At 44.1% G+C, this 17,604-nt stretch overlaps 2 protein-coding genes across 2 annotated transcripts in view; both read left to right on the plus strand.

Moving 5' to 3' along the window:
* Nucleotides 1-1,828: 1,828 nt before the first annotated feature.
* On the plus strand, nt 1,829-10,429 carry LOC133460513 (ras-related GTP-binding protein C-like). Its single transcript, XM_061741105.1, has 7 exons — nt 1,829-2,126; nt 3,958-4,161; nt 4,944-5,143; nt 7,004-7,118; nt 7,195-7,337; nt 7,981-8,183; nt 9,812-10,429. Exons 1-7 carry the CDS (start codon nt 1,971-1,973, stop codon nt 9,967-9,969), a joined length of 1,179 nt encoding a protein of 392 aa, XP_061597089.1. The 5' UTR covers nt 1,829-1,970; the 3' UTR covers nt 9,970-10,429.
* Nucleotides 10,430-13,846: 3,417 nt separating this feature from the next.
* The window catches only part of LOC133460514 (four and a half LIM domains protein 3-like), a 32,526-nt gene continuing 28,768 nt past the window's right edge, over nt 13,847-17,604 (plus strand). Inside the window, exon 1 of the mRNA XM_061741106.1 lies at nt 13,847-14,025. The gene's annotated coding sequence lies outside the window, so the exon portion shown is untranslated. The remainder of the gene's footprint in view (nt 14,026-17,604) is intronic.

Genomic DNA, 17,604 nt, shown 5'->3' on the forward strand with positions numbered 1-17,604 from the left:
ATCTTAAAGGACAACACCCACCCCGGTTTCCACTTCTTTGATCTGTTGCCCTCTGAGGCGCTTCAGGTCCATACGGACCAGAACAAACAGACTCAGGGACAACTTCTTCCCCAAAGCTGGGAACTTTCTAAACCAATAAGCTCCTCATACTGTGCAATATTCTTCATCCATTATGTGCAATATTCTTTACTCATTTATGTGCAATATTCTTCATCCATTATGTGCAATATTCTTTACTCATTTATGTGCAATATTCTTCCATCCATTCAAGTGCAATATTATTCTCTCATTCACTCATTTTCATAGTGTATATATATGTTTCCTGTTTCTTATTTTGTTGTTTACACAGTCTTTGTTTACATAGTCTTTGCATGTGTGCACTTTTGCATGTGTGCAGCTGTCTAATCTCATTGTACCAGTATAATGATAATAAAGGCTTTCTATTTCTATTCTGTTAACGCCCCCCCATCTCAAGGACCCATCTCACCCCGGACACTCACTCTTTGAACTGTTGCCATCAGGCAGACGTTTCAGGACACGGAAATCACGCACAAACAGACTCAAGAACAGTTTCTATGCCAGAGCCATAACTACACTCAATACTGCTAAATAATCAAACTGACTTTTTCCATGTGCAATACTGACCGAACCGAGCAATACCTGCCATAGAATCGTGTAATACCTGTATGTTGTCTTCCTGTTTGTGTCCTTTTAGAGATTATTTATTTTTATAGTTGTTGTTGTTTTAATATATCTATTTTTTAAACCATGCACCTTAAAGAAGATAGCATCCAATTTTGTTGTACCTGTACAAATGACAATAAAGCAGAGGTGTCAAGTAACGAAGTACAAATACTTTGTTACCTTACTTAAGTAGACATTTTGGTTATCTATACTTCACTGGAGTAATTATTTTTCAGACGACTTTTTACTTTTACTCCTTACATTTTCACGCAATTATCTGTATTTTTTACTCCTTACATTTTAAAAACAGCCTCGTTACTCTATTTCATTTTGGCCTTTAAAAAAAACTTTCCAGTTAAATTGCTCCATCCGGATAGAGTGAATTTGGTTGTGGTTGTTTCAGATGTTCTTGTCCAGTTTTGTTCTTACATCCGTTCCCTCAGATTCCTGCAACTAAACTTGGATGTACATTCCAATAAAGGTTAGGATAAATGATAACATGCCTCTGAAGTTTGACTTTTTGCACCATTACAATACTTATAGGCAACTAGTCATCATATCTGCTGCTCTCTGAAACACATGTTAATGCTCAATAGTACACATATATGGTTCTTTAATATATTTGCATTATACTAATATGCATTCATTTTCAATGGCTTTTGTCCTTAATGGCTTTTTTTCCCCTTACATTAATTTTACTTTTATCCTTTAAGTAGTTTTGAAACCAGTACTTTTATACTTTTACTTGAGTAAAAAACTTGAGTTGATACTTCAACTTCTACAGGAGTATTTTTAAACTCTAGTATCTATACTTCTACCTGAGTAATGAATATGAATACTTTTGACACCTCTGATTCTAACAAACTTGTCAATAAACTTATTTCTGATTCTGATTCTGATTCTAAATCAAATAAGGCACAAATCACTGTCGAATCGAAAGCCGACTTCAACAACCCACTTCCTGGTTCCGTGTCACATGACCTTCTTGTTTAGAGGCAGCGACCAATCAGGAGCAGGGGGCGGGGCCTGTGCCGGGGGGCGTGGTTGTGTAACCGGGCCTGTCCTGCATCAAAACATTTAAACCTTTAACTCCAGCTGGGTGACTGGGGTCGTGCAGGTGTCGGGTTCGGTGTCGCCCCAGCTCCGTTCACAGGACGGGCGGCTTTCCCAGCGCTGCGTACCCAGCCCGAAGGTTCGCATGTTAGCTGGTGGAGACGGCATAGTTCAGGTCGGATCAGTCCGGTTCTGACCGCAGTGGACCCCCTGGTCCCGGTTCTGGGTCCAGCATGAACATGCAGTACGAGGACGACGCCGCGGGCTCGTTCCCCAAGGGCTTCGGCTACGGGCTGGAGGAGCCGGGGCTGGACGGGAGCGGGCCCGGGGACCGGCCCCGGATCCTGCTGATGGGGCTGCGGCGCAGCGGCAAGTCCTCCATCCAGAAGGTACATGTCTGTCCCCTGGAACACCAGGACCAACAGAGGTGTCAAAAGTATTCACATTCATTACTAAGTAGAAGTATAGATACTAGAGTTTAAAAATACTCCTGTAGAAGTATCAACTCAAGTTATTTACTCAAGTAAAAGTATAAAAGTACTGGTTTCAAAACTACTTAAAGTATAAAAGTAAAAGTAATGTAAGGGGGAAAAAAGTCATTAAGAACAAAAGCCATTGAAAATGAATGTATCTTAGTATAATGCAAATATATTAAAGAACCATATATGTGTAAGATAAGATAAGATATCCTTTATTTTCTCCCTCAGTGGGGAAACTTATTTTTTTGTCAGCAGTACACTTAGCACACACATGCAGGGGGGGGGGTAAAAAGACTGAAAAGTCAGGAATAAAAAATATATAAAAAAATACAAAAAGATACGTATAAAATATGTATAAACACAGGATATGAACAGTATATAAAGTTAAGAAACAGTGCAGAAAAGCAGGTGGAGTGTTGTGAGGTAGACTGGCAGATTGACAGATATTGCACATCTTCTATTATTGCACATGTTATATTATTGCACATATTATTGTCCACTGGCTACTGAGAGCAGGCCTGGTTATACAGTCTGATGGCAGCGGGGAGGAAGGACCTGCGATGCCTCTCGGTGGTGCATCGTGGGTGACGAAGCTGGTCACTGATGGAGCTCTCCAGGGCTCTGACAGTCTCATGAAGGGGGTGGGTGTACTATTGAGCATTAACATGTGTTTCAGAGAGCAGAAGATATGATGACTAGTTGCCTCTAAGTATTGTAATGTTGCAAAAAGTCAAACTTCAGAGGCATGTTATCATTTATCCTAACCTTTATTGGAATGTACATCCAAGTTTAGTTGCAGGAATCTGAGGGAACGGATGTAAGAACAAAACTGGACAAGAACATCTGAAACAACCACAACCAAATTCACTCTATCCGGATGGCGCAATTTAACTGGATAGTTTTTGTTTGAAAGTACAGATAATTGCGTGAAAATGTAAAGAGTAAAAGTAAAAAGTCGTCTGAGAAAAAATTACTCCAGTGAAGTATAGATAACCAAAATTTCTACTTAAGTAAGGTAACGAAGTAAGAGAAGCAGGTGTGCGGGAGTTTTCTTGTTAAGTTTGGCTGCTGCTTTCCTCCTCCGACCCACCTTTCTGCAAATCCGGTGTGCAAAAAGTTTTCCACTTCAAATGTAGTGAAGTAAAAGTAAAAGTCCTGATTTAAAAAAAAAAAAAACGCAAGTAAAGTAAAAATCCTCAAAACTACTTAAGTAGTGTAACGAAGTCCATGTACTTTGTTACTGTACACCTCTGCAAACTCCTAAAGTATGTTTTAGGAGCTAGCTGTAGGTGAACTCAGGTGCTCTGTCCTGCTCACACAACAACCCAGTTGGTTTCAGGTCATGTGATCACAGGGGTCAGGTCATGTGACGAGGAGTCACAATTAAACAGTAAATAACAAATAAAATGATAAGAAAAGAGGTAAAATAATAAAAAGCACAAGTTGTTAAAAAGTAAGGGCAGTAAAGTACAGCAGGTACACATCTCATTCTTACAATGGCAAGATTTACGTTTCTATACGGTCAAAACATACAAAGAATGGGTCAAACACAGTATTATAAAAGTAATCTGTGCCGATTCGTGCAGTGAATCAGACCAATTTGACAATTCTACGCCACAATGCCTGGATTCAGGGCTTATCCATCACTAGTGTAACTTTGCGCAGTTTTCAAAAATCATAAGTATTTAATTTAAGAGTACGCTTCAGTAAACGGTACACAACAATGTTGTCCCCCGTCCAGGTTGTTTTCCATAAAATGTCCCCCAACGAGACCTTGTTCCTGGAAAGCACCAACAAAATCTACAAGGAGGACATCTCCAGCAGCTCCTTCGTCAGCTTCCAGATCTGGGACTTCCCCGGCCAAGTGGACTTCTTCGACCCCACCTTCGACAGCGAGATGATCTTCAAGGGGACCGGCGCTCTGATCTTTGTCATCGATGCCCAGGTAGGTCGAGGGATGTGAGTGTACTAGGGTTTTCCCGATCAGGATTTTTTTAGCTCCCGATCCGATCCCAATCACTTGAGTTTGAGTATCTGCCGATCCCGATTTTTCCCGATCCGATCACTTTTTTTGGCTCCCGATACATTTCCGATACTTTTTCCTGATCAGATACATTTTGGCAATGAATTTTTTTTAAAAAAAGGACTAAAACTCAAATTATCCCAAGTTTCTTTTATTGTCCATTGGAGAACAACATGGACATATATTTCAACAAAGCTTATCAGCTCTGGTGCCACAAAATGTAAAAACATGAAATTGTAAACTAAAAAAAAAAGTGCAGAATAGTGCAATAACAAAAATAAATACATTTAACTTCAAAAGAGGTAGTTGAATGACATCCAGTCAAACTCACAAACACAAGAAAATTAAAATACTTTTTGGCTTAACCTTGGTGCAACATTCTGAATGGCATGAAATGAATAGCAGCAGCTTAATGCAACATGAACATAATAAAATGTCACAATTCAAGCATGTAAACCATGTTAGTTTCGCTTACTTTGCCGGCCGGAAGTGACGTTAAATGCAACGATATATAAAACGATTTAATATATATTAAAAACATTAAAACTAGGTATTTCCCGATACTTTTTTGGCCGATACCGATGTTTTGAAAATGCTGTGATCGGGCCTGATCGATCGGCTGCCCGATCGATCGGGACAACACTAGAGTGTACCTTTTCTTCTCGTATCATGCGAGCGAATGTGTGACGTTTCTCCGTTGCCAGGACGACTACATGGAGGCTCTGGGGCGGCTGCATCTGACGGTATCCAGAGCCTTCAAGGTGAATCCAGACATCAACTTCGAGGTGTTCATCCATAAAGTTGACGGGTTGTCGGACGACCATAAGATCGAGACTCAAAGAGACATTCACCAGAGGGCCAACGACGACCTGGCGGACGCCGGCCTGGACAAGCTGCACCTCAGGTGAGACTTCCTCAACCTGCTCATCGGAGCCACATTGCGGTGTTTATCGGTATTGATTTCAGATCAGCTTCAAGCTCAGGAACAAACGATAGTCATGTGTTTAAGGCTGCCATCTGCCTTCAGTATGGCAGCCGCCGGTTCTAACCTGTGAGGGTGTTTAACACCTGTCAGGGAAGAAAACCTCGTCAGCAAACGTAAATATGAAACATATGAGAAATGGATGACTTGAGCAAGAGTGTCCTCTCTCGTTCATCCTGGGTCGCATCAGGGTCAACGGGCTGCTTTTAGAGCAACTTCTAGGATGTTTAAATGTATTAAAAATACATGTAATTCATGACTTTTCCTTCATGACAGACAAATCTGCCCTCAGCCCTGTGCTGGTTGTGCTAGGAGCTTCCTCCACCAGTTGTCTGATTTCTCGCTGGTTCCTGCATCAGGTTACGTTAGCATGCTTAGCTCCTCGCTGAAGCTCCAACGTCAACTTAGTCCTTTGGGCGCTTCCACTGTCCAAAAACAGACGGTTTTATTCTTAACTTTCTATCTTTCTTTAGATCTGGATAAACTTTTATAAATTTTTTTTTTTCACATTTTTGCTCCAAACTATCACCCACACAGCCAGCATTTGTAAGTCGGCCCATTCGGGACATAAATGGGCTGAAACATGGTGCTGGTATGGGATTGTCCACTAGTTGGTACCATGAGAAGTGTCCACAGGGTCATGTTTGGCCCAGTTAAGACCCAGATTCATCAGCTTAGCTTGATTTCATCTCCCCCTGGACCCTTCTGACCAACCAGAACCAGTCTCAGCAGTTTCCAACATGACAGCTGTCAATCAAAATACCAGACCTATAATTATGGATGCATTTGAGGTTCAACATATCTTTATCTGATGAGGTACATACAGTATACAATTCCTCCATATGGTTGTCATGTGGCGCTTTTCCACTAGTACTTACTCAGCCCGACTCGCCTCTACCCGTTTTGTCCCCGTGTGTTTTTCCACAGCCAGGGGAGAAGTGGGGGGGTTGGGGTGAAGCTGCTGTGACGTACTCGATTGCGCAACCGCTTTGTTCATGTCGGCGCTGATCAGAAATCAGCTGGAGCCGGGAGCGGCTGAGAGTAAAACAGCCCGTCTACATCCCTTTTTTAATTCTCTCCTCAGCCACCAGGTTTATGAACATCTGCACCTCAGAGTTGGATCACCAAACAGACGTTTTGCGCTTTATAATAAAATCGCTGCGAGCCGCGAGTCGCTCTCGCGCTGACTCCCGCTTCCTGATTCAAACGTTTGACGGCACCGCCCCCGACCAATCAGTGGTGTTGAGGGTGGTGACGTCAGATATAGTGCCGGCTCAGCCCGGTTAGAACCTCGGCAGAATGGTTACAGAAAAAGTATCGGCTTGGCGCGGCTCGGCCCACTTTGGCCCGTAGTGGAAAAGCGCAAGACTGGGGCGTGGCGGGTAGAACCGAGCTGAGGTGGTACTAGTGGAAAAGGGCCAATGGATGTGAAATCTAACCATGGAGACCCAAACTGTAAATATGTTTATTTCTGCTGTAAAGTTGGACATTTTAACATGGTCAGTGGAGATGAACTCACTGTTGGATCCAGACCCTGGTGGTCGGTAGAGGAGCTGCGACTTTTTCCTACTTCCATGTTGAAAGCCAGAAACCAGATGTTGCTACTTGGACTGGGTTGGTCTGGGTCTGGAGTTCAGAGGAACAATGTGCAGATCCATCATCAGCTTGGTCCTGGTATGCTTGATAATCAGCCGCAAACCATTTGAACGTCTCTGATTACGTCCAGCAGATGAGCTTGTTGACTGCACTTTGTGCTCTGCTGACCATCTCCTCTCGTCTCAGCTTCTACCTGACCAGCATCTACGACCACTCCATATTCGAGGCCTTCAGCAAAGTTGTGCAGAAGCTCATCCCTCAGCTGCCCACGTTGGAGAACCTCCTCAACATCTTCATCTCTGTGCGTTTCACTGACACGTCTCTAAGGAGTCTCCTTGCGTGTGTGGTGTGTCACTAACGTCCCTCCTGCCCCGCAGCACTCTGGCATCGAGAAGGCCTTCCTGTTCGACGTGGTCAGTAAGATCTACATCGCCACGGACAGCTCTCCAGTGGACATGCAGTCCTACGAACTCTGCTGCGACATGATCGACGTCGTCATAGATGTCTCCTGCATTTACGGGTGAGACGGGTTGCGTGGGAAGTGTGCGGCGCCGCGGAGTGCAAGAGACTAACTTTACTGCAAACACATTTACACGGTCCAATCTTATTCTTGGCTGGACGGAGAGAAAATCTACAGCAGCATTAAGATCACAGCTTGCTGACTTACAGCTCTATAATATCAATGAAACACATTCATAGGTATTTATGTGGACTCCAATGTGTTAAATTCTGTTTAAGGGCGTTTCCTAAAAATTACTGTATGCTGTATGAAACAATTATAGATTAGCAGAATGTAGATTTTCCACAAACTTTCTACGAAAACGTGGGGGCAGTGTGGCAAAATTCAAAAAATAAATACAATTCTAGACTTGTGTGCATTTTGGCGGCTAGTTTGACAAAGAAGGTTTAAGAAATCCATAGTTTTATCTCTGCTCTTTCTTTTTAGCCGTTGTATTGTTTTGGATCTTTATTATTCATCTCTAATAGATGCTAACCATCCCAGAACGTTCATCTGTGTGTTCCATAGAAATGATAATAATTCAAATTGAACTGAACTGAATTGAGTTTGAGCGGTTAAGCATTGTTTCCTCACAGCTAGAAGGTTCCTGGTCTGACTCCTGGTTTGGGCCTTTCTCCCTGTGCTTGTTTTGGTTTTCTCAAAGAGAGCACCGGTTAGCAGCTCCGGGGGCTGACGGGGGGTTTCCTTCCTCTGACAGGCTGATGGAGGACGCCGGCAGCGCCGCCTACGACCAGGAGTCTTCTGCCATCATCAGGCTCAACAACACGACCGTGCTTTACCTGAAGGAGGTCACCAGGTTCCTGGCCCTGGTCTGCATCCTCCGGGAGGAGAGCTTCGAGAGGAAGGGTGGGTTTCTGCTTCTGCTTCTGCAACACAGGGACTTCAGGGGAGGAACCACCACTGGGGGGCGCTGTGGTCCAGTTACGGGGGGATTAGCCTCCCTGGTTAGGTCTGTGCAGCGGGGCTTGAGGAGAGTGTCTGATGGATCATAGAAACCCGACTATGGTGGAACTATGAAGGTTCCACCCTGAAACACTGGACCCCCCTGCACCCTCACTAGAGTCCTGGAGAGAGTTTGTGGGAGTTGGACTGGGATTCCATTCAGAACGTTTGTGGACAGAACTTTTAGGTGCAGCCATGAGGTGAAGAGGTCCGGTTAGGTGGTCTCTAGTGTTTGAGTCGAGGCACAAAACTTTGACTTTGGGCCAATCCCAATACACCCCCTACTTTCTACCACTAGCCCTCCCTCACTATCACTACCCCTAAAAAAGAAGGCACATATTTTAGGGCACTTGAATTTGTTCCCAGGGGTCTGTCCCAATACTCCCCCTACCCCTACTTTCAGCACCACCCCTAAAATCAGGAATCTGAGAGCCAAAAGCTGTTTTAATTTCAGCTGTAGCGCTGTTAATATGCCACTTTATTAAGTTTTAATATTTTTTCAGGTGTAAAAGTAACTGTCATGATCCCCAACCTGGGCTCAGTTTATCCAAATAACGCCTGTTAAGAAATTTGATCTGATGTTTTCGGCGATGATAAGAGCCGCCGGTCCGGGGCGCAGAAGCAGCCGGAGTACAGACGTGATCGCCAGGTCAACCTGCGCCGTCGTCCCGGGGAGAAACCTGCAGCTCTGTGGAGAATTACCGCTGGCTGAAATAAATCATTTAGGAAGATGTTGGTTTAATAGATGAAATCTAACAGTTGTAGCTACGCCTGTTAAGAAATTTGCTCTAAAAATTTCGGGATTTCTGCCTGCCTGCCGGCTCCGGAGCTGATTTATGGTTCTGCGTTAAATCGACGCAGCGCCTACGGCGTAGGGTAAGGCGTACGGTGCGCGTCGCCGCGTAACCTACGCTGTAGGCTCTGCGTTGGTGTAACGCGGGAACATAAATCAGCCTTTATTCTGGCGAGGTTTGAAATAGACTTCGCAACAACAGGCAAACGAGTGATTATGTACATTCACTGAGTGAATATTATGAAAGTAAAATATATATTTCTCGCTAGAAATGTAATCAAAACGCATTTTTATGCAGAAACTAACTCAAAATATTGATTTTATTCACTAAAAAATAAATGTCCGCCATGTTTTTTTTAAATTTGGATTCAGTCCGCAAATGACGACGAAAAGCATTCTGGGAAATTTTTCTGGCCCTAGTTCACCTAGCGTGCATCCGAAAACCCTCGATCCGTAGGGTTCATAGCCACTACACTCGTTTTCTCCACTACCCCTAGGTGAAAAGAGGAATTGGGACACCACTACCCTCACGGGAACGTGCAAAATTTAGGGGTAGGGCTGAAAAGTAGGGGTAGGGGGAGTATTGGGACAGGGCCAAAAAGAGCCAGATGGAGGATACGCGGCTGAAATGAGTTTCCTGAGTGGCCGTACTCTCCATCAGAGGTTCTGCCAGTAGAGCTGGTTCCTCTGGTTAGAACACTGGTTTCACACATTTGACACTATTTCTTTCCGTCTGCAGGTTTGATAGACTACAACTTCCACTGCTTCCGGAAAGCCATCCATGAGGTGTTTGAAGTCGGCAGCTTGCCAGACGGCGCCGCGTGGAGGCCGGCCAGTTCCTGCAGCAGCAACCCGGGGGGCCTGAAGTACGCGGCGCTGAACGGAAGTGCCGCCTGAAGCACAACTTCAGAAATGTATTTGCTCATAGACACACTTTGTCCGTCGATAACCGGAAGCTGCTCCAACCCAGAAGCCCAGTCCGCTCAGACGGGTGGTCTCCGGCACCAGGAGCTGCAGGAACCCGCTTCAGCTACAACCTGCCCCACTTTTACGTACATGTTGCAGAATGCCAGTATGCAGCCCCTTTGAGCCCGATCCCCGCGAGCTCCACGGAGAGTCATGTGACCGGGCGCTGCTCCGATCTCCTGGATCAGGTTCACCATCAGAACTCCGGGTCGTCTTCAGACTCAGACTTCAGACGTTTGCAGATTTTTCTCAGTGGGACATGAATGTTGACCCAGAAACCACCAGGACGTGTTTTTATTGTCACGCGTTAATCTTAATAAACGCTGATTCTTACTTGCTGAGTCATGTTTGAGAAACTTTAATGAGAGTTTCACATGAGAGACGGTGACGTCATCAAATTTTATGTTTTTTTTTCACTGATTTAACTTTTTTTTTATGCTAGCTCGCTGTTAGCTGACGGACGGTCAGCTCAGAAGCTCAAAGGACCGCGTGGTTAGCTCACTACAACATTTCTATCGCTAGCTGTACAGGTGTTAAAATGTTTGGACAGTTACTTAGATGTCATTCTTTAGTTAGCTGGTTAACTAAATAAATCTCAGAATTTACAGCTAGCTAGGTATTCAAATATATAAAGCTTTAGCTAGCTGGTTAGCGATCAAACTGGAATCTGGTCCCACCAGATTCGAGAACTGGTTCCACCTGAACCAGGAGTCTCCACTGCAGTCTGAAGACCAAGAACTCTGCTGTGGGGATGTGGACCTGTGGCGTCTAAGCTTCCCTGTGTAGCGTTACCTCTCCTGGCCACTGGGGGGCGAACCCTTCTGCTGTGTTGACAACGAGCCAGCGACCATACAGTCCGGATGAGTGGAGACGGCCCGGTGTTCTGCCAATCCTTGCTCCCTGCCGAGAATTGCTACTTTGTGGTTCTGCGCATGCGCACAGTCGATTGTCAAAGTTTGATTGCCACGCCCATAATTTCTTGCACGATGTAAAATTGATAATATGGGATGTTGAGTATTTGATCCTTCAAAATACACTACCCATGACATGAATTACATTACACTTTGTGAACATTATACGATAAAGAGGAAAAAAGAAACTATTCTATCGCTTTATTTGATATTCATTCAGTCATTGGCCTTTATTTAACCAGGCAGGTCATTAAGAACACATTCTTATTTACAATGACGGCCTGGCAAGAGACAAGGACCGCTTGGGGGCAAAGGAAGTGGTTTAGGGAGTAAAACAGTAAAATTGTAGCTCTGCAAAGGTAGAAAACCATTAGGGACCATAAGGGAGCATTTTTTGGCAAAGCAGCAATTTTCTTTCCATACGAGCCTCGGAAGTGGTTTTGCTAGTAGCTTTAAATAAGCTTTAAGAGCTTTAAGAGTAGCTTTAAAAATGAAGAAGACAGTTTTTATCTTTTCACGTGTGAAAAACTTTGAAGTTGTAAATAACAAACTGAAGAATTTTTCTTCTTTATCTTTTATTATTGCAGTTCACTTACATAGGATTTGATTTGAGGGCTTAATTTAGGAGTACAGTGTAATATGTCGTTTTACCAGCAGAGGGCGGAATAGTCCCAGTTATAGTTGCACATGTCGGAAGGATGAAGGCTCCATCTTCCTCACCTCTGTACAAGACTCCTGATTATCCTCCAACATGACATTTGATTTGATAAAAACAGTAAAGACTCACAAAGAAAACAGGCTGCAGCAGGAACAGGCAGCTGAGACTGCAGGGAAGTTCGTTTGAGGTTGGTGTTTATCAGTGACTTTTGGACCACATGACTCTGCGAGTTCAAAACCGGTGACACATTTCTTTGATTCAAGATACAAATAAGATACATATGTTTGAATTCAAGGTTTTTGTGTTTTATTTAAATGTTTTAATTAAAAAAAGTATTGAAATGAGTGGTACTTCCACAAGAAAGGAATGAGATGCAGGTTTTTGTATTAGATGTGAGGGTCTCCTCTGATTTATATTCATATTATCATGAGAAAAATTCAATGGTTACAAACCATTTGATCCAGTGACTTTGAACCAAGAGACAACCTACGGTTTTGTTGTTAAGGACGGTGCAGACCTGCAGTTCCCACTGACCACTAAGGTCTGGATCCAGCAGGGAGTGAATCTCATTTGATCTTCAAGTTAGAATGTCAATTTTTACAGCAGAAATAAACGTATTTACAAAACCAGTTTTATTTCCGTAGTTAGATTTCAGTTCGTGCACCTCGTGGAGTAAAATAACCTTAAAACCACTAGTTTAGACTTAATTGAAGGTGTTGTCCCGTTGTGGCGTCTCCAACCTGAACGTAAGTTCACGGTTCAGCTCAGCGTCTTCATCCACATCAGTGATCAGACGAAGGTCAGGATGGACTCACTCTGCTCTGGACATTAACATTTGATCTGGATCCTAAGCCACAAAAAGCATAAATAAATACAACAGTGGGGAGTTTCCTCCAGAGCTGCTCGTGGAGTCAAACTGCTGGTTAAAGTGTACGGTTACATCCAGGGTCTGCCAGGGGGAGAGGAGAGGAGGATGAGGAGGAGGAGGAGGAGGAGGAGGGGGAAGAGGAGGAAGAGGAGAGGAGGAGGAAGAGGAGGAGGTGGTGGTGGAGGAAGAAGAGGAGAAAAGGAGGAAGAGGAGGAAAGGAGATGAGGAGGAGGAGGAAGAGGAGAAGAGGAGATGAGGAGGAAGAAGAGGAGGACGAGAAGGAGAGGAGGAGGAAGAAGAGGAGGAAGAGAAGAGCAGGAGGAGAGAGGAGGAGGAGAAGAGGAGGAGAGGAGGAGGAGGAGGAAGAGAAGGAGAGGAGGAGGAGGAAGAGGAGGAGGAAGAGGAAGAGAGGAGGAGGAGGAGAGGAGGAGGAGGAGGAAGAGAAGGAGAGGAGGAGGAGGAAGAGGAGGAGGAAGAGGAAGAGAGGAGGAGGAGTAGAGGAGGAGGATGAGGAGGAAGAAGAGGAGGAGGAGGAAGAGGAGGAAGAGGAGGAGGAGGAAGAGGGGAAGAAGAGGAGGAGGAAGGGGAGGAGGAGGAGGAAGAGAGGAGGAGGAAGAGGGGAAGAAGAGGAGGAGGAAGAGGAGGAGGAGGAGGAAGAGAAGGAGAGGAGGAGGAGAGGAGGAAGAGGAGAGGAGGAGGAGGAAGAGGGGGGATGAGAAGGTGAGGATGAGGAGGAGAAAGAAGAGGAGGAGGAGGAGGAAGAAGAGGATGAGGAGGAGGAGGAGAAGGAAGGAGAGGAGGAGGAGGAAGAAGAGGAGGAAGAGAAGAGGAGGAGGAGGAGGAGGAGGAGGAAGAGGAAGAGAAGAGGAGGAGGAGAAGGAGGAGGAAGAGGAAGAGAAGAGGACGAGGAAGAGGTGGTGGAGGAGGAAGAGTAGGAGGAAGAGAAGAGGAGGGGAGGAGATGAGGAGGAGATGATGAGAGGAGAAGGAGGAGAGGAGGAAGAGAAGAGAAGAGGAGGAGGAAGAGGAAGAGAAGAGGAGGAGGAGGAGGAAGAGGAGGAGGAGGAGATGATGAGAGGAGAAGGAGGAGAGGAGGAAGAGGAGGAAGAGAAGAGGAGGAGGAAGAGAAGGAAGAGAAGGAAGAGGAGGAGGAGGAGAGGATGAGGAGGGGGAGGAGGGGGAGAAGGAAGAAGAGGAGAGGAGAAGGAAGGGGAGAGAAGAGGAGGAGGAGGAAAAGGATGAGAGGAGGAGGAGGAGAGGAGGCGGAGGAGGAGGAAGAAGAAGAGGAAGAAGAGAAAGAAGGAAGGGGAGGAGGAGGAGGAAGAGGAATAGGAGGAAGAATAGTAAGAAGGGAGGAGAGGAGGAGGAGGAAGAGGAGAGCGGTATAAGGGGCGGGGCCCCCGCCCTGCTCTCTCCGTGGAGGTGGAGGGACGGAGCTGCTCCGTCAGTCTGATCCCGGAGCTCCACGGAGGACGATCCTGTCCGGCCACGCTGCGCGTTCACGCTGCGCGGGTCCCGGTGTCTCCTGAGGCTGCGCGTGCACGAGCACCGGTAAGTTCATGTTTTTAATGTTTTTAATCAAAGATTGATGCTGTTAATTGGAGACACGTGCTGCTGCCCAGGTGCTTTATTAACAAACAAACAAGTAAATACAAGAACACTAACCTGTCAGCAGGGCCGTGTCCAGCTGTTCGGGGGCCTCTGTATTTTAGTGTTTGGGGGGCCAGCTTGTAAAACTTCAGGTGATGAGGCTGATGATCCCTGGTGATGCAGTCACCTGGTATCATTTAAGAACAAAACTAGATATGTTCATATTAAAGTTGATCTAAATAACCTCAGCCAGCTTCCTCGGTTGACCTGAACATGAATTCATGATACTAGCTGAAGTGGCTCTGAGCTGGTTCTGTATTTGATGGACAAAAGAGGTGGAATTACACGAATTACACTCTTCATTAGAAATTAATTTCTTAAGGGACTTTAAAACTGGCAAAACTAAGTTTTTCACTTTAAAGATTTGCCACTTAGAAAAAGAGAACGTAACACCTTCAACATCATAAACCCAGTAATTCAAAAGAAAACTCAGAAATGCTGCCTTTATAAACCCCTTAACTTGCAAAAAAAGTTATTTTATTAGCTCTTCAATTTTTAATAAAGGAGTTTTCTTTTCTTTAAGGATTTTTCAACTCGAGTGGCCTTTTATTTAAAGTGTCTAGACAGGAAGCTTGGGGTGCAGAGAAGTCGGGGTTCGACCCGGCAGTCCCTGCATGAGGGCGATGGCCTCTGTACACGCTGCACCAACTCAACCCACTGAGCTGTCAGAAACGTCTGTAACAAAATTGTGAAAGAAAGTTGAAATTCTGCCTTTTTAAACTTTATAAAATTTGCAAAGTATGACTCAAAAGTTCTGTGTAAATAAATGTGAAACATAAGAATCAGGAATGGAGGCTTTTAAATAAACTGTTACACCTCATACATTCTTTATAAGTTTATGTTGTAAACTATATTTAAAATGAAAGAGAAAAAAACCTGCAGATGTGATTTTCTATTTCTTTTTTCTGTCCTTGAACACAAACTTGCAGTGAAATGATTTATCTGCGATTTTAAAAGAACATCTATGGTGTGAACAACTGAGAAAAATGTTTAATCAAGTACAGAACAAGCTGAAATCTAAAAAAAACCAAACCAAAGATGTTGTTTGGGCGTGATCTACGGAGGCTACGACGCGTGGCAGGGCCCCGCCCATCACAGGCTGCAGCCCAACTTCCTGTTGACTCTGGTCCAATCAGCGGCCTCGTGTCATTACACCACATTTAAGTCATTTTAACCAGCAGAGTCAGAGTCAGTTGGACTCTGGACAAATGCCGGACATTGATGTCGGCAATGTCTAATTGTCTCGGTCAACCAAAAGAAAAGGCTCATCTCACGTCAGAAGCGTCCTGCTCAGCCAATGCCTCGCAGATCCTCAGCACTCCTCTGTGACGTCATCTATGAGCGGACCTGAAGCCTGAACCTGAACCTCAAACGGACGCCATCTTGGAAGGAGCTGACTCTGCCAACCTCCACTTAACTCAGTTCAATTCAATCTTTAGTCATGAATCCCCAAATTATATGGCACTTTTCCACAAGTACCTACTCGGCTCTACTCATCTCAACTCGGCCTGGTTTCTTTTCCATAACAATTCAGCACCTGGAGCAGAAGTAGGAGGTTGGAGTGAAGCTGCTGTGACGTATTTGATTGTTTGATCTAAACGAAGAAGACAACAACACTAAAGATGTAGAACCTGGAGGAGATGATATATGTGCTGCTGGGTCTGTGGCTTGTGTTTGATATCAAGTTAAAAAATGAGAGTGAGAGAAGCTTCAAGCGGCGACGCTTTTTAATTTTTTTTAGTTTGTCTCGGTGCTGCTGGAAAGTCAGCTGGGAGCCACGAGCAGCTATGAAGTGACAGAGCTCCTGGTAGATCTGGTCGTTCCTTATCACCCGTCTAGATCCCTTTTTTAATTCTCTCCTCAGCCACCAGGTTCATGAACATCTGCACCTCAGAGTTGGATCACCAAACAGACTTTTGTGCTGCCATTGCCTGTTGAATAAAATGAACAAGAAGCCGCAAGTCGCTCTTTCACTGATGTCACATCCTGACTCAGACGTCTGACTCCAACCCCCCGACCAATCGGTGGCCTGTAGTGTGATGACGTCAGATACAGCCGACTCAGCCACTTAGAACCTCGGCAGAATAGATACAGAAAAGTATCTACTCGGCACGTTAGACCCCTAGTGGGAAAGAACCAAACCGAGTGAAGGCGAGTCGAGTCTGGCTGAGTAGGTACTAGTGGAAAAGCGCCAATAGTTAATCCAAACAGAAGCGACTGTTCAGAACTAGCCCTGTCGTTACCTTAGCTTGGTGAGCTATATCAGCTTAGCTTAGCTAATGCTAACCAATGATGCGATCTGGCATTACGGTACATTCGCTCTGATCAAATCTGTCCATCCTGAACTGACATTTGGTGATTTCATGATGCGCTCCATGCCGAGGTTAGCAGTGGTCCCGCTCGGTGGCTCGGTCTGGAGCGGGAGCCTGCTAACCAGGCTTCAGCCAGAGCTTTGGAGACCAGGGGCCGAATTCACCAATATGTTCTTAAGAACAATCTTAAGAAATGTCTTAAGATCTAAAATTAAGAAGTTCATAAGAAAGTTCTTAAGTGCAATTTCTCAATATTTTCTTAAGAACCGTCTTAAGAACTGTCATTTCTTACGAATTTCTTATTTTTCCTACTTAAGAACTTCTTCAAATATGTCATTTCATTGCACGCGCCAACAAACAACATTTATACAGGTAGTTTGCGTCTTAACCGTCAGTCACTCACTAAACATGGAGAAGGAGAAAAAGAAATGCAGGAACTTTTTAAGGTTATGGTAGATGAGATTAATGTGCGAAGAAAATTACTATTGGGGAAAATTAATAATAATTAACTACCACGCTAACTAACATGCTAACAAACAGTTAACAGGCTCTTTGTGTAATTAATTACAAAGTATTTCCTCAAACTATGACCTACTAGTCTAAATTTGTCTAAAATGTGTTGAAAAAGGTGATATTAGAGGCTTATTATTATTATTATTATTATTATTATTATTATTATTATTATTATTATTATTATTATTCTTATTATTATTATTCTTATTATTATTATTATTATTATTACCTTTTCACAGAAGAAATTTTAAGTCAGCTCAAGGTTGTCTTAAAGTTAAGAAAAAAGTCAAGAACAAATTTGAGAACTTTTATTTCAAGAATACCATTTATTCTTAAGTTTTTTCTTAAGAAGAAACTTAAGAAGAAAGTTGAGAAAATACTTAAGAACTTTTTTGGAGAATATGACTTCTTCTCTTTTTTCTTCTTAAGACTGAACTTAAGAAAAAAATGACACTTAAGAAGATTTTTTTTCTTAAGAATGTTTTGTGAATCCGGCCCCAGAACTGGGTTTTCTACCAAACTGTAAATACAGTATGTCTATGAGCCTAGTGGTCAATAAAGGAAGTTGCTGATCCCCTGGATTGATTACTGGCCACCTACAGCCTCCTGGTCCTGATCAGCACCACTCATCCACACCGGCTCTGCTCTTTTCTCA

The sequence above is a fragment of the Cololabis saira genome, chromosome 15 (genome assembly GCF_033807715.1).
Source record: "Cololabis saira isolate AMF1-May2022 chromosome 15, fColSai1.1, whole genome shotgun sequence".
Lineage (NCBI taxonomy): Eukaryota > Metazoa > Chordata > Actinopteri > Beloniformes > Belonidae > Cololabis > Cololabis saira.

Coding starts and splice junctions, on each gene's coding strand:
- LOC133460513 (XM_061741105.1), top strand. CDS start 1,971: ATGAACATGCAGTACGAGGACGACGCCGCGGGCTCGTTCCCCAAGGGC. Junction 2,127..3,957: donor GCAAGTCCTCCATCCAGAAG/GTACATGTCTGT, acceptor TCCCCCGTCCAG/GTTGTTTTCCATAAAATGTC. Junction 5,144..7,003: donor CTGGACAAGCTGCACCTCAG/GTGAGACTTCCT, acceptor CTCTCGTCTCAG/CTTCTACCTGACCAGCATCT.